The 24,399-nt window shown below is 38.8% G+C and overlaps 3 protein-coding genes across 5 annotated transcripts; 2 read left to right on the top strand and 1 right to left on the bottom strand.

Moving 5' to 3' along the window:
• Window positions 1-200: 200 nt before the first annotated feature.
• Window positions 201-10,832, bottom strand: umad1 (UBAP1-MVB12-associated (UMA) domain containing 1). Of its 3 annotated transcripts, XM_026156596.1 has the most exons (5): window positions 10,653-10,832; window positions 8,006-8,094; window positions 3,625-3,710; window positions 3,053-3,217; window positions 201-2,010 (listed from the first exon to the last, which is right to left on the bottom strand). In XM_026156596.1, exons 2-5 carry the CDS (start codon window positions 8,085-8,087, stop codon window positions 1,957-1,959), a joined length of 387 nt encoding a protein of 128 aa, XP_026012381.1. In that variant the 5' UTR covers window positions 8,088-8,094; window positions 10,653-10,832; the 3' UTR covers window positions 201-1,956. The 3 variants fall into 3 exon arrangements, with proteins under 3 accessions (XP_026012381.1, XP_026012379.1, XP_026012380.1); XM_026156594.1 differs by having other exon boundaries at window positions 1,943-3,217; XM_026156595.1 differs by lacking the exon at window positions 10,653-10,832 and adding an exon at window positions 10,455-10,621 and having other exon boundaries at window positions 1,943-3,217.
• A 77-nt stretch (window positions 10,833-10,909) lies between these two features.
• On the top strand, window positions 10,910-13,627 carry rpa3 (replication protein A3). The gene is made up of 4 exons (XM_026156598.1): window positions 10,910-11,073; window positions 11,208-11,282; window positions 13,256-13,367; window positions 13,448-13,627. Exons 1-4 carry the CDS (start codon window positions 10,975-10,977, stop codon window positions 13,528-13,530), a joined length of 369 nt encoding a protein of 122 aa, XP_026012383.1. The 5' UTR covers window positions 10,910-10,974; the 3' UTR covers window positions 13,531-13,627.
• A 6,258-nt stretch (window positions 13,628-19,885) lies between these two features.
• sdhaf3 (succinate dehydrogenase complex assembly factor 3) lies at window positions 19,886-21,750 on the top strand. Its single transcript, XM_026156273.1, has 2 exons — window positions 19,886-20,196; window positions 20,975-21,750. The coding sequence occupies exons 1-2, from the start codon at window positions 20,020-20,022 to the stop codon at window positions 21,167-21,169; spliced, it is 372 nt and encodes a 123-aa protein (XP_026012058.1). The 5' UTR covers window positions 19,886-20,019; the 3' UTR covers window positions 21,170-21,750.
• The last annotated feature ends 2,649 nt before the right edge of the window (window positions 21,751-24,399 follow it).

Here is a 24,399-nt window from a genome sequence, read left to right as displayed (position 1 = left end):
GCCCCTTACCCTAACCCTAACCATTAAAAATGAATGCCTAACCCTAACCATAACCTAATTGTAACCCTGACACTAAAACCACATTTTGAGCATCAAAAAGGCCTTAAAATGTGTGAGGTGTGTGTGTCCTCACAAGTGACTGTTGGTTCTCAAAAGTATAGTAGAATGCAGATTTTGGTACTCACAAAGATAGCTAGACAGGAACACACACACACACACAGTGACGGAGTGCCACTAGTAACTGGTTAAAAAGCTTACAGGATGTTGAAACTACATCCATTGTAGAAACCCATCTGTGAATTCAGCATATTGATAATTTAATATGAATTTACCTAAAGGTAACGTTTGAGTGTCACCCATGACTTGCATGAATCCTCATGACATCTGAAGTACAAGTATCAATATATTAATGCTGATTACAGCAGTGAATGTTTAAATGCAAAAAGTGGGATACAATTAACCCGTGTATAGCATATATTCAATGCTCACAAGATGTTTTGCAGAGTAAAATGTGCACTAGCTCAGGAAAGGCAAGGTACCATTAGCATGTACATTTACTGGATTAAAAATACTGGGGGCTGCCAGGTCTACCTCTCAGCCTCCTAGTAAAAATATCCATGATAATGAAAATCCCAAGAGAATTTCAGAAAAGTTGACATCTGACGTTGAGGTTAAGGTCACAGAGACTCAATCTGAGAGTTTTATTAGATGAATCCATGGTATGAATTTGAATTTCCCAGGTGACTTCCTTCCGAAGTTTTAGAAAACTTGACCTCTGACCTTAAGGTCAAGCTCACTGAGAGCTTGACCTAAAGGTCTTGAAAGTCATTCAAGATTTTTTAGTAACTGCACCTAGGGTATGAATTTCAGAATCTGTTCAAGTGACCATGTTACTGACCAAGTCAGTGCCTTTTCAACCAAGTTCAACATCCTCACATGACGAGGGTTTACATTTCATAGTGTTTGAATTGTTGGCAAACAGACAAATACAAAAATTAGTTCTTTCTTGGAGGAAAAATCGAATTCATAACTTAGGCCAATTTTGTAACAGGGGCCACCATGCAAATGTTCAACCCCCCCCCCAAAAAAAAAGCAAAAAAGAAAAACAACAACAACAACAACAACAACAACAAACTTGACATGTTAAAAATGTTGATGAGGAAAAATAGGGACATTAGTCTTGTGAAGCAAGAAGGCAGTTCTGGGCATATCCAAAGATAATTTACTTAACTGGATATTAAAGGCTGGATCCAGTGCCAGAAAACACACCAAGCAGCTGGCACTGGCCTGGAACCACAGAGTTGCTGAGCACTAAACTGGAATCAGTGACATCAGTTGTTATGGGGATGTAAATTTACCAGTGATGTGGATTCTGCTACTATGTAACATTCAGTTCTTTGTCAAAATAATGGATAGTTCTTGGAAGACACCAAGGCAGAAGTTGCCCCTTTATGGCACAGGAACCAGTAACAGTGGGTTTAGGTCTCAGAGCAGATGTGCTGAGACCTGAATCCAAAGTGTATCTCGATCTTTACAGAATGTCAGTCCTCACTTAGACTGTCACATATTGTCAGGCAGTTGTGCAGGAACTCTGCACGTGGAAGATGGTGCGAACATTCGCATTAACAGCAGCCATTCTATTTTCATTGCAGTGGAATCCAGGCTAAAGATATAAGGTATGTAGCTATGGCTCTACAACAACCGTGAATGGTTGCAAGCTGTCTGCTGCATGTCTGTTTGTTGTCTGCCTATATAATGACTTTTACATAGTTATAGACAGCAGCAGTCTGTTTTATGAGAGACTGCTGGTTTCTCAAAAATTGTAGTGGCTCTGATTTTTAAGGAATCTGTTTTGAGCCCCAGCCAGCAGGTGGCCTGGTAATGGATGCTTGGAGGTACCCATTTTATGTTATGGTTTTTCTTCCTGAAGAAGAAAAACCATAACGAAGAAATGTCCTACAGCAGCGGTTCCAACAGTCGGAATGAGCCAATGTGCCTCAAACAGATTCTCTGGTACAAAAGAGAAGAAACAAATAAAATTAGAAAAAGAAAAACAGCAGAATAGCAAAAAAACCCAAACTGTTTGCTTTACTGGTTATGCAGTACAGCAAACTTTATAAACATGCAATGACCAACAAAACGGTCATTGCATGTTTATAAGGAAAACAAAATAGACACAGAATCTCTTCATTTTAGAGCAGAAATTGCGACATCTTATTGTGGTGGAGGTGTTTGTATGTCGTGATCCTAGGAGCTATGTGGTTGGGTCAATTTGCCATGATACGCTTTCCCAATTGTTCCTGGGTGAGGAGACCAATAAAGAGCAATTCAGAAACCATTGGTTTCTTTGCTGTCTAAGCAAAGAAACCAAGGAACAAGTCTACACTTGGGGGGAGGTTTCTGGGCTCTCACCCTGAAGCCAGGCCCGGGGAGTGGCCGCTGGCTGGGCCTTAGCCCGTGGGGCTGGAAACAGCTACATGGAGGTGAAAAAAACATGATCTTAACTGCTCAAAGGGATAGCTGAAGCGCTGACAATGGGGCCAGAGTTGTAATAACCTGGAGTTTTCCTTTTGCTAATCACAGTAACCCTATACTTCATTATATCTACAGAGTGTAACTTGAAAAAATGTCTTACCATGTTTTAGGCAATCACAACCTAAACTGTCCGTCTGCGTTTAAGTTAAGCAGCACACCATGAGCAACACACAGAGTTTAAGAAAGCCTTTCATTTCCTATAAAACTGTGACCTTTTTGGGATCAACAGTACAATTTGACCATATATTCATTATATTTCAGTAACCCTACATTTAAATTAATTTAATTTTGTGTCATTTAGATGAGGTTTGATTTGTTCTCTTCAATATGTTATAAAGTCAGCTATGGCAGCCTACCAGCTCTGTTCCCCATAGTGTGAACTATGGAATATTGCAGTTCAAAGAAACTAGGCGTTGTGAAGAATAGAATTCTCTAAAGTGAAGTCGTATTGAAAGCTGGCTAGATTATAATTTATGTCCCGGGACAGCAATATATCAGGGATGAGGGGGAATCCTGCCTGCATGGCCAGGACATGAGGAGCCAAAGTGAAGGGGACATCCCCGAGGAGATCTGGAAGAGTCGAATGTGCTTCCACTGCTCGAGGTCTCATCGTTGTCCCCGTGTTGTGAGAAGTTGCTGGGAACTTTGTGTCATACTGCGGATCTGGAGTTGAGCAGGACGACTATGAAGAAAAGGAGAGATGTTCCTTGTGAGTGTACAATGTTGAAACCAGTTTTGTGCAACATTCTGCCCGAATTCTGCCCTGAAGTTCAATTTATGTCTTATTCTGCTGGATAAGATTTAGATTACTGGGTTGTGTCAGACATTTGTGTTAATGTGGAGGCTCTGAATAGATGCATCTCACAGTTTTCTGTACAGTGAGACAATGGCGCAAACAGTAATTCACAAACATGCAGTTACAAGTATAATTAGAGTCTAAAGCAAAGTGCCCAATTAGACATAAAGCAGTCAATGCTAAAGTAGTGAGGCTTGGGAAGTAAATGTGAAATGATCAGAAGGCGAGCGATGAGGCTTCTGCTTAAGCTCAGTGTTAAAGGGCTTGAAGAGTGATCGTGGCATGCTGCTCACCTTTGATGCTTGCACTATGACATTTGTTGAGGGCTGTGTGACGTTCATGGTTTGCAGCTTCTGTCTCTGTTCTTCAACTGTCTCGGCTGGAGATCAAACAGGACAGACAGCTTAATGTTTACTAGAAACAAATACTGAAGAAACAAGAAGAAATAAGGCTTCTCACCCAAAAAAAATATATATTCTATTCATTAATAAATATTTATTTACCTCATTTTCAAGATGCATGTGAACATGAAACATCATAATCAGCAAACACAATTAACAGCTATGGTATCAATTATAAAACAAACAAATTAATTAATTAATTAAAAAGTTAAATCATACATTCCCTCGTTCTTGAGTTAACGCGTTCAGAAGATTTTCAGAAAACTGGACCTCTGATTTTGAGGTAACAAATAAGGGAATTCAGAATTTGATGGCAGCAAGAGGTCTTAAAAGTCGGCAAAACTGGGAGACCAGTGTATAGCACAGAGTCACATTACAGGTCAGTAACGTGATTGGTACAAAAAGACCGTCACAGAAAAGTAAAGCTAGACAGAGATCCACCAATCTTCAAAAAACTACAATAAAGAGAAGCCAAAATGAGACAAATATGGCCTCTGTGTCGAGTCCTGTCAGTGCTCTTGCTGTATCGTTTTAAATTAACTAAAGGTTGCTCAGAGAGTTTATATGGAGAGTTTTTCTTTAAAAACCAACAAACAAAAAAGAATTACAGTAGTCCAAACTAGAGGTAAAAATGCATGAACAGGATGATATTGTGCAAATGGAAGAAAGCAGTCCTACAAATTTGTTTAATAAGCAAATTAAAGGACTTATCCTGGTCACAAACTACTCCAAGATGTCTCATAGTGTTACTAGAAGCCAAGGCAATGCAATACCTGGTTAGACACTGTGTTTCTGAGATTTTTTAGGTCTAAATACAATAACCTCAGTTTTATCTGAATTTATAATTAATTATAAATTATATAAATTACTTCTAATTTATAAATTAGAAATCATCCTCTCTTTGTCTTTAAGACATTCATGTAGTGTAACTAATTGGTATATGTCATCTGAATCTGGATCCTTAGCTGGGAGAAACTGGCACTAACAGCAGCATTTCTTTGTTTATCAAATGTGAAGCTGCTTTTCCAAAGGGCCAACTTTGGAAAAGACTGAAATCCCCCTGGCTGCCTTTACTATCAAAGCTGAGGGGATAACAATTTGATGAAAGTGGTCAGAGTGCTAAAACAGAGCTAAGCAGATCATGATTATTCGTAATCAAAGACAAATAAAAAATACAAGTCTGATCAACTTGTTAGTAGAGAAATGTAGTCTGAGTAGAGGAAATGTCTATTCTAGTTGTCTAGATTTTGTGTGTATAGACTTGATCCATCATCAGCCCTTTTTACTCATGTCTGAGTTTGAGATGATAAGAACTGTGTGGCCGACCCATCATTATATTTTGGAACAAGAAAAACAGTGTTAAATGTTGGAAGGGTTAAACACAGAATTATGATGTGAATTATGTGAATTTGCTGAGAGTTAATTATGCTCAGTACTGATCAGCACATAATCAGTTAAATATAAAGATGTTTGAGTTTGGCTAAAATGATGAATAAGAATAAAAGTAAGAAAATAAAATAATGATTTTTTGAGACACGCCTAACTCAGACCTAACTGACAGCCTGTGTAGAAACAGCCTTGAGAGATGTGAGAGTGGCTGTGTGTGTGTGTGTGTGTGTGTGTGTGTGTGTGTGTGTGTGTGTGTGTGTGTGTGTGTGTGTGTGTGTGTGTGTGTGAGAGAGAGAGAGAGAGTGAATGAGAGCACATACAGGACACAACGCGCTGATTTCTGGATGTCTGACTTTTAAAGTGTGTGATTTAGTGAAAGGGGGATTGTACTCAGTATATTGTGTTGAGTAAATTGTGGTTAACAAACACAGATTTTTAAAGCATTTAGACATAAAGGGAGTATGCTAAAGAACGTGCTAATAAAATCTGAACTGAATGAAATGTGAAGTAAATCTTATTGATATGTGACTGAATGATCAAATGTAATTAAATTTTCCATGTTAACAGAGAACGATAGAGAGAGAGATAAGGTGGGGCTGAAGATTAGTGAATCTTATGTAAACAACTGATGGGTTAAATAGATATTAGAGAGAGAGAGAGAAGGGTGGGGCGAGTGGGGCACATAACAAGTATAAACTGGGATGCCTGGAGGCGTTGGGGGTCAGTCTCCGGAGCCCTGCGTGATGAGCAGTTCAAAGGACTGGATTCCAGAAGTTTACCGTTGGAGATTCCAACAAAGGCGCCAAGGGGAGTTTGTCCACGGTGGACTCACAGATTGCATTTGGCCCTATTTCATCATTATGATCATCATCAGGGTTGGATTATAATTCTGAGAAGGATTTGAACTTCCATCGTTTTCTAAGTGGAAGTTGCAGCTTCTCAAGACTTCCAAGCTGTTACCTGCTTTGTTACCATCTTTGAGAAGATGTGGAATCTATCAAGGAAACCTGGTTTACTGATTATTCCCATTAACACAGAGCAGTGAAGTGGAACACATCTTCAGTGCTGGAAGTGGCCACCACACCACCAACCTCTCTCCCCTCAAAGACAAGAACAAAACATGCATATAACCTTAAAGTGAGTTAATTAAATTAATAGAATTTAAGTGATTTGATTATTTTTTTAATGTTTTTCTTTTTATTATTTTATTGCTCCCGCCCAGCTGCTTTAATAAAAACCTGCAATTAAAGTCTAAACTGTCGACATTCCCTTTTTGACCCTTTGTGGAACAATAAAGGTATAAATCTAAGTATTAATCTATATTAGTCCAAATGCTCTGATTCGCTGCTCAAGCCTTTCCAAGTAATATTTTCCCTTGGGCCTGTTGTATGGGCCTCTAAAACCAACTCAGATTAACAAGTGCCACAAACGACACGGGAGCTGCAATAACAGGTGTTACTTATAAGATCTGACCTGCAAGGCTACTCTGGTTTGTTCATATCAGGCCAAGCAGGGAAGACACTTGGACGTCAAGGGAGTCAGGCTGAGCAAGTGGCCTCAGCCACATTGACTCCAGAAACCTGCACTATCTGGGTACGGATAACAGGATCAGGGATTAGATGTTTTAATGAGACAGCTGGAATCAACTTTCTGTATAGGGGTTTTGTGGGTCTACTGAACAATAGGGGATGACATTTAAAAGAGGAGTGAGTGTCAGGAAGTCCAAAAGGTACCACTTCTGTTTTTTCTCTCTTTTTTTTAAACTAATGGAGTATTAAGAGTTAAAAAGAGCATTGGACTTAAAAATGGATCCTTGGGGGATCCCACAAGTGAGGCGAGCAGGTGTTGAAGAAAACTCAATTAACCTGACAGAAAGCTTCTGTCTGTTAAATAACATCTAAACCATCAAAAGCAGTGACTCAACACAGCTCTCTAGTCTAGAGATTAGGATAACTGTCTCAGCACTTAGGTCTAAAAGCGTGAGAATTGCCCAAGTCGGTAATTAATAAATGACCATTAAAAACTTTTAAAAGTGCTTGTGCTGTGCTATGATGTGGTTTGAAACCAGACTGAAATGTGACACTATTAGCTTTCAGAAAAGCCTAAAGCTAGTGGAAGACAACTTTCTATAGCACCTTAGAGAGAAAGAGCAATTTAGAGATCTATCTAAATTGTGCGTTCTGTGCGTTCACATTTGCAGTTTTGTCTTGTTATACAATATTTAAAATTTTAAAACAACAAACAAAACATTTTTGGAAATATTTGTGGGTGTTTTCTTGTTTGTTTGCTTTTTGTACCACTTGAACAGTGGCCCTCACAAGAGGTGACAGTGCCAGCAGTGGCTCACAACTCATTTAAGTTTGAGACACCAGTCAGTAAAACTGTGTGTAGGCTCTACATAAGAGCAATGCACAACACCACTGGTCTTTTGTCATGCAGTACATGCTACAGGGTATGATGATGGTTGAAAGGAACAAAACACACAACTCCAACCACATTCATCCAGAAATGCATATACTATTATATATTGGACATATATTTATTAGTTTGAATGAATGTAGTCATTCTTGTATTTTGCTTGTTTACATTATTGTATTTGCACAACTCTGTTGCTTGTGAAGCTCGCACACAAGAATTTCACTCACATGTGCTGTACCAGTGTACCTGCACATGTGATGTGACAATAAAAGTGATTTGATTTGATTTGATTTGACATTCTGGAGTTGTGAGTTCATTTTAACATTACAGTGCTTCCTGTCAGAGGTGCATACCTGTATGTGAATGTGCAGATAACCATACATCACTAAGAAAAACTCTTAAAAATTTGTAAAACAAGTTGTAAACTTCAGCTTTATATATAGTTTCATTTTAATATGTTCCTTACCAACAATAACAAATCCTCCATCTACTTCCTTGTCTGGGGTTGACTTCTTTGAGTCCTTACGCAGTCCAAACAAGCTCCACATGATAAACCTGTGTAAAGAAAAACCCAAAAACAGAAGAAGCAATAGGTTAGATGAAGAGCCAGTGCATTATACGTTTCGCATTCATTCATTTTATCATGCTTACTGTCGAGAAAGCATAACAACAGACTGATTCACTCGAAGTTCAAATGTCAGTAAACAGAAACAGCAACCTTCAGGTTGTTATCTGAAGGTTAGTTTTGTAGAAGCTTCAGGGAACCCTTAGGAATGTTCTCAGGTTTTTACATAACTTGAGAAAAGTTTTAGGATTGTGCTTTAGTTTCTTGTGTGGTATGCAAATGCAAGTGATAAATGTAATAATGTCATGAAAAAATATACCCATGTCTTTGAATAACTCAGTTAACTGAGGAGACAGTTTCCCCTTTTTCTTTGTTTGAAATCACTGAATTTGCTACTAGACATTTAAATCTGTAAGTTCTACCACTTCTACCACAGTCAGGTAGTGTACCAATTTTTAGTCTAGAAAAGGGTCTCCCAGCACACCCTCAAAATATGTTTGGATGTGCCAGGTCTGGAATTCCAACATGTGAGTTCACAGGCATTACCTTCAGAACAACAAGGGTAACATTTTAAGGGAAAACTGCTTAAATTTAACTATTTTTGGTGCTGCTAATTTAACAAGTTGATGATTCTGTCATGTGTTCCTTACTTTGTGTGTTTTGGTGCAGCCCTGAAGGTGTACCTATCTGTGACTTTTACCACTGTGAGAGCAGCAGCACAGAATCCTTAATATTTGTTTAAAGATAAATGTCTCTCTGTTGGCACCTATGAATTCCAGCAAACAAATAGCACTACAGAGTACACTATTTGCACTTGTAAAAAAATGTATTCCTCATCCCAGCTTAATGGTCGCCTTCTTTTTTTTTGGCTGCTCCCTCTTTTAGGGATTTTAACAACAGATCATCTGCCCCTATCTCACTCTATACCCAGCATCCTCTGCTGTCACACCCATTCCAATGTTAAGAAACACAATTTTTCTTTTTCATTTAGCCTCTGAAACTGGATTCAAACTGAAAACCTTCAGTTGATCTACCTTTTAGGCTATACCTGTTACTTGTAGCTGTCCACCCTAACACAGCAGGCTTTAAAACTAGCTCTGATCCAAAAAGCAGAATCCATTCTTATTGGAATGCAACCAATATTGTTCTTTTTTTCTACTTTGAAGTCAAATGGTCTGCTATTGAAGAGGTCTGACTATGTATCCCATACATATCAGGTATATCACTGTTTACAGAAGATCTCAAGGAGCCGCGTGACAGGAAGAACACGAGATAGAAATGAGTCCTTCAGCAAGTCATCTAAAAATACTTCCTCATAAAGACATCTACTACACCACACCGTAACTTCGCCACGATATATGCATCCGGTTCTGTCATTCACTTATCGTTCTGCCATGCCTAGATGTTCTGCCACACAGAATATATCTTTCTACCCGCCTTTATATAATATATATAATTTATCAACATCCATTCTTTGACTTGAGCAGCCACACTGTGCTACTAAACCACTGTGTTGTTACACCATAACTATTATAGGCTGACATTTCATGTGATCAGTGCTGTGAATATCTGTTAGTGACAAATAAATTCATTAATAGAAATTACAGAAATATTGCACTTGCATTTGTTCAAAGTTTATGCTGGTTGAACTGCAGCAAACATTTAGAGAAGCAACCAGGAAAATATTAAACAAATATATTAAGAAATGATTTTATGCTGAAGAGTGAGTGCAGGTAACGTATTTCGGTTCTGGATCCCATCTTTGGGCCATTGTTTTGTCTCAATCCAGTTTATTTTTTTCCAGTCATTGTATTGGAACCACAAAAATAAAAATACATTATGCGTAGTGAACCACAGTATATTTCATTCGGTATCTCCAATGTGTGGAATCCCATTTTGAAAGACGCATCTCTTTAACTTCACAGAAGTCTGCTAACGACTTGTGAAATGTGTATTCTGCTGAGATCTCACTACATATTTACAGTCTCGGTGCTCTACAGGACTATTGCCTGATATTATCAAGAATGGAGTTTCGCTAAAAAAAAAACGTTCACAGAACGTCCTTGTTTGTTGAGACTTCACATCTTTGTTCTGAAAACTGACGATAAACGTCAAATCCGTTCTACACATAATTTAGTCAAAGAGAAAGCCAAGGCGAACGACGTTGAATCACTTTAAACAAACGGGCGTATTTAAGGTTTTCATGGGCATATGAATGTAGAAATGCATCACAACTTATTAGTGATACATTTCTTTTAAAGTGACCCTGGTCGCTGTCTACCCTTCGGTCGTGTTTTGAGAGCCCAAACAACAGCCATGGCTCTATAGAAAGTGAAAATGGCACTCTTACTATCGTTACTTGTCGAATTCAGAAAGCCTTAATAAAGTCAGTTCTTGTTCCTTTAGTGTTTACTGCCAGTTATTGGTGCCACTCGTTTACTTCCTGTTCGTGTTACCTTCGCTCAGCATTACAAAAAATATCAGAATATTCTATCATATTTTCGCCCTTTAGGATCACCCGAGTTATTATGACGGTGAATTCACTGACCTTAAAGCGGTCCTTGTCCACGTAGAAATTATCAGTGTTCTTTTTTTGTAAAATTCGTGCTGTCAGCAATATGTAGCGGAATGATTCGTTGTCGTTTCCGCGGAAGAAAATGTTAGAGCACAACGGATATGGCTTGGAAAAATGAGAGGCGCTTGTTTTGTATTCCCCTTTGGCCGTAATTTCAAGTGCCGCGTTTTTTCATGTAATGTGGGTAAGCCGCCCGCCTGAGCTGCGCCTTTGTACTAAAGGTCAGGACTACGCGTTTCCCGCGCTGTGTTGCGCTGTCGAAGGTCCAGGAACGTGAAAGAAGCTAACTGTAAAGATGGCAAGTCTACTGGACGCTTCTAAACCAAGAATAAACTGCTCTATGCTGTCACAGCACATTGGCAGAGGTGTCTGCTTCGTTGGGCGCGTTGAAAAGGTGGGTTTTGGCTGGTGCTAGTTAAATTATTTTTAACAATTATAAATATGGATTAACCTACACCTGCATATATGCACTGGCCCACTCTGTTAACAGCAAGGACATAAAGTATTAGTTTTGCTTTTCTTGACCAGGTTCACCCAACAGGAAAAACGTTCAGTGTGTCTGATGGAGAAGGAAAGAGCGCTACGGTAGAACTGAACGAACCTGTGAGTACTGCCATAATTTATGGCATCAGTTTGCCTACACGTTTCAGGGTGAGCGGTGCTGGTGGTACGAAGTATGTGGTACAACTGGTCTGTGGACCACTCTTGTTTGCTTGTACCGTTGTTGTTGGTCATATTCTCCGCGTAGGAGCTTCGCTCGCCGCCGCATCGTCATCACACAGTCACTTCTATTTATGCCTGCCCGCACAGGGAGTCGCTGCAGTATTCTGAACGACGTGTCGGATAAGCTCAACTATACAGCTGTGACTGTAATTATGAGGGGAGATTTCAGTGTTAATGATCAATTCCTAGATAGATTTCCTCCCAAATACAGCACTCATAACTTTATTCTGTCATAGTTATGTAGTTAGTCACAGTATGTTTCTTTCCGTGGTCAACACTACACATTTAATCAGTGATGGGAATAAGAGCGTGGGGAACATCACAAGCCTGATAACTGCAAGCTTGCCCATATGGAAAAAAAATATATAAATCTTATAAAGTTTGTATCTGTCTTGTGTGAAACTTGTATGAAAAGCATACAAGAGTGAAAACAGATATAAGATCCCTTGAAAAATTATATAATGAAACTTGTATGTTTTGGATACTTACTAAAACAATATATGAAAGTAATGAGAAAGTGGCCACTTTCATGAGTAAATCATAAGTTTTTACTATTTCTTTTCCATATGGGCCTTTATCTTATAGTGGACAGAAATTATATTTTGAAGAGGCAACAATAATTTATGTCCCATCTTATTTGATGCAGAATACCTGATTGTTCTGAATAGTTTGAAATGGTTGTTAGAAAAATGCATTGGCTGCATTTTTAGGTAAATAGCTGCATTTAACTTTGTTGTTTGCAAAAACTGTGCATAGGTTTTTAAAATGTACAATTTCTGTTTGCATTTCAAGTTATGAAAATGATTTGTTAAACAGTAAAAAAACGTAACTCTTCTACTCGGATTTTATGTTTTTAAGTCAGATTTTTAGATTATTGTGCTAATACAGAATGCCAAAATGGAAAAACTAACTGTAAATTCAGACATGTGAGGTTGTGCTGAAAAGAATGATACCAAACAAGTCAAGATAAACAGTTTTTAAAGGTGAAATTTAGAGGTAAATGAAAAGTAGTCAGAAACAGCCAATTATACCCTGGACCCCACAGGGTTAAACTTTTTTTTTTAAAGTAATGCTATAGTTACTTTACCAAGTAATTAGTTACTTTTAGAATATAGTAACTGAGTTACTAATTCACTTACTTTTTTAAAGAAGTAACTATTACTAATTACCTTTGCAAAGTAACTTGCCCAACACTGCATTTAACAAAGAGCATATCAATAAAAAAAAGCAAGAATTCACGAGACAAAATAAAAGAACTGAAATTAAAAAGGGTGCTCTTTTGTGCTTATAACATATAAAAATTGAAACAAACAAACAAATCAGTTAAGATACATCAAGCATATTCGATATATCCGCCCACCCGTAGTTGGTTGCAGTTGATAGACTCACATTAGTTTATGTTAGCTAACTAATAAGAGAACAGTGGAGTCAAGGAGACTAAAACAAAAAACAGTCTACAGGGGTCAGTGTGGGCTGCCCATGGCTGCAACAATGAGTTTTCTGTTAAGAAACCTACTCTAGCAGGGGAAAGAAGTATGTCCTATTTCAGGCAAGAATGAAATTCAATTAGAGCATTAAGGATTACTGGACAAATGAGTACAGACCAAGCCTTGATTGCTAAAGATGTAGCTTTGCTTTATTATATTAATCTGCCTACATCTATATTGTTTTAAAAGTATATTAAAATATAAATAAATTTAACTGAATTGAAAGTCTTGAGCAGAGATTGTTGACTTTCAATAAACACAGGGGGGATTAAAATATTAATGCAAAATGAAGGTGGAGTGTTGGCAAAATGGCTGGTTTAAAATTTCATTCAGAAACTTTCAATAACTATTTGGTTCTTTTCTTAGCTTGAAGAAGAGCTGAGTGGCATTGTGGAGGTCATTGGTATGGTGTCCAGCAAAGGAGTAATAACCACCACCACATACAACATCCTACGAGAGGACAAAGGCATTCCCTTTGGTACGTCTCTCTAGACTGATTGAGTAAAGTTTTGTTCCTGATCTGTGACTCACAGTGTGCTGTGTCTGCTTATCCCACAGATTTGGAGCTGTATAATGAAGCCCTGAAGGTCATTCACGACTTTCCTCAGTACTACCCGTTTGAAGTGGCTGCAAGTGGATGAAGATTGGCTTCATTGTTTTTGTGTCTCATTTTACATGTTGGAGAGAATAGTGTGGTACAAAATATTTGCATTAAAATGAAAACCTTTGTTAATCACATGTCACTGAAGGTTCTTTTTTTATGATAAACTGTAAAATAAGTGGGTAATACTTTATGTACTCACATATAAACAAATTTAAAAGACACAATAGAGTGACAGCAACAGCAGAATTTCATGTCCACAGTGGCACAGACTGGAATTTACAGCACTGACACTTGAATGGGAAGTGTTCAGCTGGCTAATTTTACTCTTGTCAGTTTCAGCTAGTTTCACATTATGTTTAGCTGAGCTTTCAAACCAATCGGAGAGTAGAATGCGTTACACTTCATAATTCATTTGTAATACATTTTCTTGGCAGCACAAGAACTAAGAGTCATAAAAAGGTTAAATGTAGAGACAAAATATAGAAGCTGAATGGCTTAACCAGGGGTCAGCAACCTTTAACACCCAAAGAGCCATTTGGAGCCAGTTTCCACGCAAAAGAAAACACTGGGAGCCGCAAATACTTTTTGACATCTAAAATGAAGATAACACTGTGTATATTGTTTTTTACATTTATGCTTTGTGTGAACAACTAAGGTGTGCTGCTTATGAAATCCATGAAGTGCTACAGAGAAAATGACATTTTATTTATGTAATTAACACATTTTGAACTGAAAGAAATATAACAAAAGGAAAGCTGAACTAAAATGATCCAGCAAACAAAAACTGTTGTGAGCCGCCACCCTTATATCGGCTTTTGGAGCCTTGACCTGACTTTAAAAAAATAATTGAAGAAAAAAACATTCTGCCTAAAAATGTATTTTACCTGGTTAATGTGTGTGGCGGGGCGTGGTCTGCAGCGCCGCTGCAGGGGAGGCGACGCACCTGAGCTGCACCCGCAATCACGCCTCGTCGCCTTAAAGTCTGTGCTCTCTCTGCTGTTGTGTTGGTGTGTGTCGGGCTGTGAGCTGAAAAGCTACAGCCGGCTGTGTGCGTACAGCAACCGTGTGTGAAAAGTGGTCAGTAAAGAGATGCTGAAAAGCGTGTTCATGGAAACATCGTCGGGTCTGCCGTGATATGTTTACAATGGGACTTCTGCTCCTGAACCTCTGCGCACAGCGTCTGCAAATCGGGGCTGTACGAAGTCACTTCATCTTTACGCAGGACTGTAAGCTGTCCTCTGTGAGGCGTGAGCGTGTTTGTTTTTAACATAGTTCACGGTGAAGAACAGCTGCTGACATAATGTGGATCCGAAGATCCATAACTGGCCTACCTGGGGTTGAAAGTCTCGATAAAGGCACGCCGTTTCGGCTTCCGCGAGTGTGACGCTTATTTTGAGCGATGAAAAAATAATAGAATATAATTTTATTTTTATATTTCAATATCACAATAATCTTCCAGTTTAGAACTACAAGTTAAAAAAAAACAGAACTAACATAAATAAAATACAGCCAATTACTTCTAATTTATTTTCCCAAACCACGCGGAACCGCAGTATAAGGACTAAGGAGCCGCAGGTTGCCGACCCCTGGGCTTAACAAACCCAGTTGCTAACAGGAAAAGAAATTGCGTCGAGGTAATTGTATTGGAAAGGAGTGGAATAGCCATTTTAAATGTTTTGCTGCTGCGATACATTTAGTCTCAGTTTTAGCAAAGTTCTGTATTGCTCTACATTCCTTATTACTAAAATTACTGTTGTAACAAATTTCCAAAGCTAGGCTAGGATAAATAAAATATTTTTTTGCCTTCTTTCTACACCCCCCCCCCCCCCCCCCCCCAACAGCAGCCAAAAACAGTAAACACTTCTGTTATGAGCGTACTTGGCAGCAGAGGACAGTATAATCAGAGAATTTACCCTGAACAGAGAAGTGTTACAGAGGCATGGGCCAAAAGTACCTAAAAATAACGGGTTCTGTTATGTTGAAAAATATTTTTTGGGTGCAACAAATGATGGGAGCATAGAAGCTAAAGTGAAGACCTGTAATATGAACACATATTGGTTGTTTGGTTCCAGAACAACTGTTCTCTGAACAGTTCTAATAATAATGGATTGCATTTATAGCGCTTTTCGAGGCCCTCAAAGCGCTTTACAATTCCACTATTCATTCACTCACATTCACACACTGGTGAAGGCAAACCACAGTCGTAGCCACAGCTGCCCTGGGGCAGACTCACAGAAGCGAGGCTGCCATATCGCGCCATCGGCCCCGATTTGACAGCAAGTAAGATCAGTATTAAAGCAAGTAGGCCAGTTTAAACAGGTAGGTTTTGAGCTGTGACTTAAAAAGGAAATCTATATTTCTATCTATATTTATATAAGAGTGTACATATATATATATATATATATATCTCCCCGCTCACCCCTGTGGGCGGTCAATCCTTCAAGCTCAGGTCCTGTACCAGAGACCTGGGAGCTTCAGGGTATATATTTATATATATAAATATATATTTCTTAAGACTGAAGGAAGTGAGTTTCAGAGCCGAGGAGCAGAGTGACAGAAAGCTCTGTTCCCCACAGTGATGACACGAGCAGAAGGAACAACAAGATGAGTGACAGACGAAGATCTGTGAGAGCAGGAAACAGTGGTGATATGAAGCAGATCACAGAGATGAGGGGTAAGGTTATGGATGCACTTACATATGAGATGTAAGATTTTAAAGTTTATCCTTGCTTCTATGGGCAACCAGTGAAGCTATTGAAGAAATGGGATAATATGGTCTCTTAAGGGAGTACGAGTTATGACCCGAGCTGCAGAATTCTGAAGAAGTTGAATTTTATGGAAGGACTTACTGGGGAGACCAAATAAGAGGGAGTTGCAATAATCGATCTGGGAAGTAATAAGACTATGGATGAGGATGGCAGCAGCATGGGGAGTAAGGAAGGGACGAAGTCGGTTAATGTTACGTAAGTGATAGTATGCAGAAAGGATTATGTAATTGATGTGAGACTGAAATGAGAGAGTACTGTCAAGTATGACACCCAAACTCAAACCCGTAAGTATTTGGACAGCGATTCAGATTTTTGTAGTTTTGACAATCAAGTGAAAATTGGTTAAAATGTGGTTGAAAGGTTTAAATGGTGATCACAGGAAGAATGCTAGAAACACGTTTTTCTTCCACTCATCTCTGCAACGGCTCCTCCTCTTTGCTGCGTGTAAACAGACTCCAGCTCCATGTTAAACTGCCAGAGTCATCATCACTGCTGCTGTTGTGTTATTAATGTTTTTGTTTAAAACTGGCAGCTGCTTTCTGTTCACACGCTTTTGGGTCAGGTGGGGGGGGAGGATGCTGGACAGACATGGCACACCCAAATGTATTGTGAGGGTGCTGGGAATGCCTAGCAGAGGCCCCAGTTCAGGAAATCTTCAACTCCCACCTCCGAAAGAAGTTCAACAGGGAGGGAGTGAGGGAGGCTTAGGACATTGAGTCAGAATGGACAATGTTTTGCACCTCCATACCTGTTAATCTACGTCCCTACCCAGACCTATGGGCATATGCTTTGGGTAGTGATCGAAAGAACAAGACTGCGGATACAAGCAGCAGAAATGTTCCTTCACCTGGGGGTGGGTGGCTTCTGGCTGGCTCAGAGTAGAGCTGCTGCACGTCCACGTCAAAAAGAGCCAGTTGGGGTGGGCACCTCCCAGGTGAGGTTTTCCAGGCATGTTCCACCGGGAGGAGGCCCCAGAGACCCAGGACAAACTGGAGTTCCCCTGGGTAAAGTGGAGCAGGTGGCTGGGGACAGGGGGTCTGGATTCTTTGCTTAGGCTGCTCTCCTTGTGACCTGGCTACAGATAAGTGGAAGAAAATGGATGGATGGAATTATTGTTTGTTTGTATTAAATTTGCAATATTGTTTTGGCAACAGTGTATTAATGCAGCTTGATTGTCATTCTTTTTTCCTTGTTTTTTGTTTTTTCCTTTTCTGGAAATGATCATGGGAAGCTGCAATAATGCTCCCCAGGAGCCAGAGGCAGACAGATCCAGGAGATCCGGGTCATCCGCAGCCCCCAGGACTACTGAAAACATAACAGTACATCTCAGCAACAACTGCACATCTAATCCCAGCAGGAAAATGAGGGAGGGCACCCACGGCCAAATTGTGTGAGAGAGATAACAAGGAGCCAACCAGAGCCAGCCGCCCTGGCACAACCTGAGAACAGGGCACTAAGTGCTCAAATAACCAGCCAGCGTCCAGCAGCACCCAAACCACCAGTGGACCTTCGTCCCGGGCAGGGTGTATGAAACAGGGATGCAGGAAGACACCCCCCCCCACGTCACTCATTGTTGAAAGTGATATCTTGAGTGGGTCTGTTGGTGAGTGTGAGTGTATAAAGTGTACTGGATGAGTATGACAGTGTGCTATTAAAGTTGGGAGGGAGGGGTCGTTGACATGAGATGTGTCGCAGTAAATGTGTTGTTTGAGACTTTACTTGTAACTTAACAATAAATACTTTTTATACTGATCGTATCAAATACAGAGTTATGGGAAACTTAAACTTAGTTTCAAAATAATTAAATATGACTCTTGGTTTAAGGTTATTGCTGTTTTAAATTGTGTAACATATAAATAGAAGATTTGAATTAGATAAAATAGTGGTGCTATACATGGTCCAAAACTGGGCTGATTTAACTGCATCATAAGAAGTGTTTTTACTAATTTTTTAAATCATACTTACAGTGTTCATATTGATTAAGTGTTGTACTAGAAGTCTCTTGAGTTCAAAGTTAATAAAATGTAAAATGATTAAGTTGCATTCAATTTGTATCAAGCAAATGTAAAAGTCTTAATGTCTTGATGCATGATCGATCATCCAGTAAATCCCAAAGGTTGATTCTGTTCATCTGGACGTTTTCAGTGGGAGAAACATTTCGTCACTCATCCAAGTGACATCTTCAGAATATTACGTAACTGCAAATTATGTTTTTTTTTATTTAGTTGAACTTCAAACCCATAAATCATGTTATTCCTAGTATTGTGTATTCGCTAAGGGCTAAGTCTGATTTGCTCAATTAAAGACTCAGAATACTAGTGTGCATTGTATAATTATTCATAGGTTTCAGACACATACCCGACGCACTACCCTACCCTAAAGTAATGTTCTTTTCATCTATCCATGGAGGAAAAATTAAGATATGAAGAGAAACTATGAATTTTGGGGACTTGTGATCCATATTCTGGTCTGACAGCTTTATTTAAATCCCTGAAAGTGGCGACTTTTATTTACAGTTTCAGAGTGAAAGCAAAGCAAACTACAAGGTCCACATTTATGGGAACTTTGCAACAGATTTGGGAAGAACTTTCTATTGTAGAAATAATGCCACGTGTGTGTTCAGTTGTTATATCTGCAAGAAGTGGCTACTTTGATGAGTCAAAAGTTCAGAATATATTTTGGTCTATAAATTACATTACTTCTTTTTTGAACTCAAATTGCTTATTGCTTATGCTTTTCATTTCAGAGTGCAATGAGACATTAAAGTGCATAATTTTCAATAAAAACTTAGCAGTAGAGTATGTGTGCATGTGTCCCCAAATTTCAGTTATATGAGAGATTTACAGTTGTGAGGAAGATTTTTACCTTTCTAAAGCCTTTGGTTTGATAATAGAGACACTGAGGACAATCTGATGATATTTACTCAGTGAAAACTCTAACTCCTCTAAATGTATCGCAATCAAGTGAATTTCCAGGTCTTTGAGGCTAAGTTCCTTCAAATCCAGCTGTCAACTGATATTCAACTTTTTTTTTTTTTTTTAATCTCTATCAAGAACTGCAGTGGATTGAAGAGGCTGATAGAAAAGCTAAACAGTGACTACAGTGATTTTAATGAGAGTCATTTGGAGGAAACTGAAAAATGATCATGTCTTTTGTATCTCTAGCCAGGAATTCAAAGAGAGACATATTTTGTAAATTGAAGATGGGACCTAAACTACATGTCATAGATGTTTGTAGACATAAAAGCTTAAATGCCCAAAACTGAAATAACAACAAGAAAGTAGTTTCTGGGACTTGATCAAATGAGAATGAATAATGTCTATTTGGACTGCCTATAAAGAAACGCACACAAACAAACAAAAAAATCCTCAAATTACAGAAAGATGATAAGAGTTTTCTCATAGCAGACTTTTCATGATGCAACAAAGAATCAGCCACACTGGCTGCTGATCTTGCTTGCTTCTCTCGTTCATAATCAAACATGAAGTTTTCATTTTGATGAAGTAATTTTTAAAAGTTAAGAGATGAAAATACTTTCCAATAAAAAGGTTTTTCGGCTGAAATAGTCTACTGCACCCAGGAGGGGGCGAAAATGCGCCAGTCATCTACTTTGTTGACTAAACGAAGAAGACCAATTTCCGGACTTCAGTTGAGTAATTGTACTTGGGAATGTTGTGGTCTGGTACTGTGTCCTGTCTGTCGCCGTTTTCCTTTATTTCTTTAATCCTGCCGTGTTAGATACGGTTTCTGTGCACTTGATGGCGGTGTGCGCTCACGTCTCCAGAGTCCGTTCACTTTACAAGAGAATTTTGGTCCTGCACCGCTTCCTGCCCATAGAGCTCCGAGCCCTTGGTGACCAATATGTGAAGGACGAGTTTAGAAGACATAAGAGTGCAGGACCCAAGGAGGTCAAGAGCTTCATGACAGAGTGGGAGGTAAGGCGGGTCACGGCGGTCAAGCCAGCCGCGGCTAGACTTTTGTTGCACTATATTTCAGATATTACGGTACAGGTGCCGACTGTCTTCTTTATCTGCAGATTTTCACCATTTTACTTCATAGTCCAATAGACATTTGGTTATATTTGCAAATAGAATAAATTATCATCCTTATGTTAACGCATTGTTGAAAATAGAGACAGAAAATGACAAAATATGAAATAATTTGTCTTCTCACAGTATTCTACGTGTATTAAAAAAAAAAAAGTTACCAGAAGGTGCTATAACTATTTCACTTACTCTGGGTGATCTCCTCTCGACCTCTGGTGACTTATGACCTGTGACCTTGAGCTCAAGGATCTCAAGCATAGCAAAAAGTGCATCATGAATATCCGTTACTGCTCAAGAACATTTAAATACATGTCATTTGACTAATATTACTTCTTTTCCTCATTTTCCTACACCACTGGATGCTGTTTTAGCAATGATTTGATGATTAGTAGTTATTTAGTGTGATTTAAATTAGGCCCTAATCCAAAGAAACAATAAAAAATATATGAAACGTTTCTCACTGATTCAAAAAGGAAGACAGGATTTCAGATCATTTGAATATAATTATTCCCAATAAAGATTTTTTCCATTCATGTTAATGCATATATTTCATTTCATGGCAATAAATGAAATCTAGCAGCCACAATGTTTAATAAGTGTGTGGGAGAGCAGATGCTAAATGCTCAAACCTGATGTTTGTTTCCTTCATCCCCAATCTCCCTTGCAGAACTACAAGAACACTCTGCAGACTCAGGTTCTGGAGTCAGCTGGGGAAAGATACAACTCAGCAAAGTTTGGAGACCACTTGTCACAGAAAAAGCTCAATGATTTCCAGGATGAACAGATCAGCCAACTGTATGAACTCATGGTGGAATCCACCAAATCCAAAAGACAGTTTGACATACAAGAGGACAGGAAGTGAAGCTGCAGGCCAGAGAGCAGTGCTTGGACAGAAAGAAGACAAAAACAAACAACATATGACTATGATGAATTTAAACTCGTGAGTGCTTTAGGTAAAGGGTGGTGCTCTAAGGAGTCTTTTAAGAATATTTGATTACGTTAAAATGCTGTGTACTAATTCTGTGTTGCTTTGTGTGACCCTTTTTTGGTGCAAATAAAAGTGATGTCATGCTCCTCCTGAAGTACATTAGCACGCTAGTAATGTAAGCATAATGGTCACTCCACATCCAGCCGTATCACAGTACAGCTGTCCAGTGACCGTTTGCATTTTGCCCTGCATTTCTTCAGCATTTTCTGCCCTTTAAAATCTCTAGACAGCTCTTAATGTCTGCCACGTAAATGTGCTCCAGCATGTTTAGAGTAGGGTCATCTACTCATTGGGGGGGTCAGTGTTTTGGTCCTCAATTGTCCTTGGGCAAAGTACTGAATCCTAAATTCTTCCCAGTTCATCAGAGTTGTGAGTGTGAATGTTAGATTTTTCACAAGTGCTAAAAGGCATAGAGTAAAGTGATGTATTAAAGTCTATTTGTGTGAATATGAAAATGTGGCTTGTAGGATCGAATTCTTTGAGTGCTTAGTAAGACTAGAAAAATGCTATGTAAATATTACTACATTTGCTGTAGCACTATTAATTTAGTTGCACTAGGTTTGTGTTTATCTAAATTGGTAGCTCTAATAGAAACTAAGCAGTTTTCTTGTTTATCTCTTAAATATTTTGAACATCTGTGACACAGCACAGAAAAAGCAACCCAAGGATGTGGACTGAGACAGCCAAGCAGTCAAGACAAGCGTACTTTTTAATCCCAAAAAGTTGATTCTGTTCATCTGGATGTTTTCAGTGGGAGAAATGTTTCCTCACTTATCCAAGTGAATTCTTTAGTCTCAGCTGGCTGCAGGTTTCCACAGCTTTATAAAACATACCTTTGCACAATTACTGAAACTATCACCACTGGCGAACAATGGGCTGTGAGATGAGTTTTTACTCCAAGTTTCCTCACAGCGTTACTGGAAGCCAAGCCAATGCCATTCAGAGTAAGCATCTGGTTAGATGTTATATTTGTAACATTTTTATGGCAGAGTACAATAACCTCAGTTTTATCTGAATTTTGAAGCAAAAAATTAGAGGCCATCCAGGTCTTTCCTGCATTTTAACTAATTGGTGTATTTTATCTGGCTTCATGAATAGATAAAGTTAGGTGTCACCTGCATAGCACGAAATGTAATTCTATGGCTTCTGATGATGCTGCCTAAGGAAAACATTTATTATGTAAACAGAATTGGTCCTAGCACTGAACCCTGTGGAACTCTATAATTAACATTAGTGTGTGAAGAAGACTCCATTTACATGAACAAATCTATTAGATAGATATGATACAAACCACTGCAGTGCAGTACCTGTAATACCTACAGCATGTTCTAATCGCTCTAATAGGATATTATGGTCGACAGTATCGAACGCTGCACTAAGGTCTAGCAGGACAAGCACAGAGATGAGTCCACTGTCAGAGGCCATAAGAAGATCATTTGTAACCTTCACTAAAGCTGTTTCTGTGCTGTGATGAGCTCTGAAACCTGACTGAAACTCTTCAAATAAACCTCTGCAGATGATCTGTTAGCTGTTTGACAACTACTCTTTCAAGGATGTTTGATATGAAAGGAAGGTTGGAGATTGGCCTATAATTAGCTAATGGTTAACTGATGGCCTTTTAAGTAATGCTTTAACTGCTGCCAGCTTGAAGACCTGTGGTACATAGCCTATTAATAAAGATAGGTTGATCATATTTAAGATTGAAACATTTGTTAATGGCAGGACTTCTTTGTGCAGTCTTGCAGGAATGGAGTCTAAAGGACACAGTGATGGTTTGGGGCAGGTGTGTCAAACTCAGTTACACACTTTAGGTCGGATATAAATGTATGGGTTGCATTGTTGTATTTTGTCATGTTTCTCAGGTCTTTGTCTGAATTTCTACGAACATTATTGCTAAGGATTGTCTTATTGCATTGGAGTCACACTGGGTTAAATATGTACACTTGGGTTTTAAGGGGTATTTATTATTTTCTTCTTTTTTTTGGGTTGTATGGAAGCCCCAAACGCAATTTCATTGTTCTTGACAATGACAATAAATAAATAAATACTAAATACTAAAAATAAATGTGGCCTGCAGGCCTTGAGTTTGACACATTTGGTTTAGAAGAAGTAATTGCTAATTCAGAAAGATCAATTGAAGACAAGAAGAGTCTAAATAAATGTCAGTAGTATTGAAAGAAGCTCTACATAATATTACGCCTGGGAGATGGCTATGAGAACTTTCTCTAAATGTTAAATACTATTTATCATGCAGCCGTAGAACGAACTCGTTATACACATAAAATCTATATGTGACTCGGATCTTTACACATACCTAAAAGACAAAATGCAGCAGCAAAATCAGCCGACACACACAGCAGTAGGCCTCTCTTCATAAGATAACATAAGAACTTTATCCCAAGGGAAATTCTTTTATCATACACGTGCTGAATGCAGCAAGAGAGACAGAGGAATAAGATATACAATATATACAATAAGAATATATTAGTAGTATACAGTAATATACCGTAGGATAGTGCAAAATATAATATCAAATAACTCTAACGAAGTAACTATATGACTATATTTTGAAAAATAAATAGTTATGGGAACAGAATAACTTTGGTATTAATCCTCAGGAAAATCCGCTACAGAGTGAGGAAGAGCTGTACAGTCTTAATGCCACCCGTACGAAGGATTTCCTGTGGTGGTCAGTTCTGCATTTCGGGGCAATGAGTCTTTTGCTGCGTTTGCTCTGATAGTCCATCATGGAGGCATGCATGGGGTGGGAGGGGTTGTCCATGATACAATGATGGCAGTTTTGAATGCTGTTTTTCTCATTCAAAGTAATCAAAAGCACTTTGGGGACCTTTAGCCTTAAGAACTAATACTTAGTAAAGTAAAATACACCAAATGTAAGGAGCTACAGAGAATGTGCCTTACCAGTGTGGAGTCCATGCAATCTGGCTGGGAACCCCCACACATGCAACATGCTTAACAGCAGTGTCCCACTGGAAACAACAGTGACATGTGGACCCTTAGTATTAAAAAAATTCTATTTAAATAGTAAAGTTTGAGAAAGTTCACTGTGACTCACTCAGTACATTATATCTCAGCTACACCTG

This window comes from Astatotilapia calliptera, chromosome 22, assembly GCF_900246225.1.
Source record: "Astatotilapia calliptera chromosome 22, fAstCal1.2, whole genome shotgun sequence".
In the NCBI taxonomy this organism is placed as follows: Eukaryota; Metazoa; Chordata; class Actinopteri; order Cichliformes; family Cichlidae; genus Astatotilapia; species Astatotilapia calliptera.
Note: the sequence above shows the minus strand (reverse complement) of the source record. Positions and strands in the feature narration are given on the sequence as shown.

Excerpts from the sequence above, each read along its gene's own strand:
- umad1 (XM_026156594.1), bottom strand. The coding sequence starts at position 8,087 with ATGTGGAGCTTGTTTGGACTGCGTAAGGACTCAAAGAAGTCAACCCCA. Across the intron at positions 3,711-8,005 it reads TGGAGGATTTGTTATTGTTG|CCGAGACAGTTGAAGAACAG; the intron begins GTAAGGAACATA and ends TTTGATCTCCAG. Across the intron at positions 3,218-3,624 it reads TCATAGTGCAAGCATCAAAG|TCGTCCTGCTCAACTCCAGA; the intron begins GTGAGCAGCATG and ends TTTTCTTCATAG.
- rpa3 (XM_026156598.1), top strand. The coding sequence starts at position 10,975 with ATGGCAAGTCTACTGGACGCTTCTAAACCAAGAATAAACTGCTCTATG. Across the intron at positions 11,074-11,207 it reads TCGTTGGGCGCGTTGAAAAG|GTTCACCCAACAGGAAAAAC; the intron begins GTGGGTTTTGGC and ends TTTCTTGACCAG. Across the intron at positions 11,283-13,255 it reads CGGTAGAACTGAACGAACCT|CTTGAAGAAGAGCTGAGTGG; the intron begins GTGAGTACTGCC and ends TTCTTTTCTTAG.
- sdhaf3 (XM_026156273.1), top strand. The coding sequence starts at position 20,020 with ATGGCGGTGTGCGCTCACGTCTCCAGAGTCCGTTCACTTTACAAGAGA. Across the intron at positions 20,197-20,974 it reads GCTTCATGACAGAGTGGGAG|AACTACAAGAACACTCTGCA; the intron begins GTAAGGCGGGTC and ends TCTCCCTTGCAG.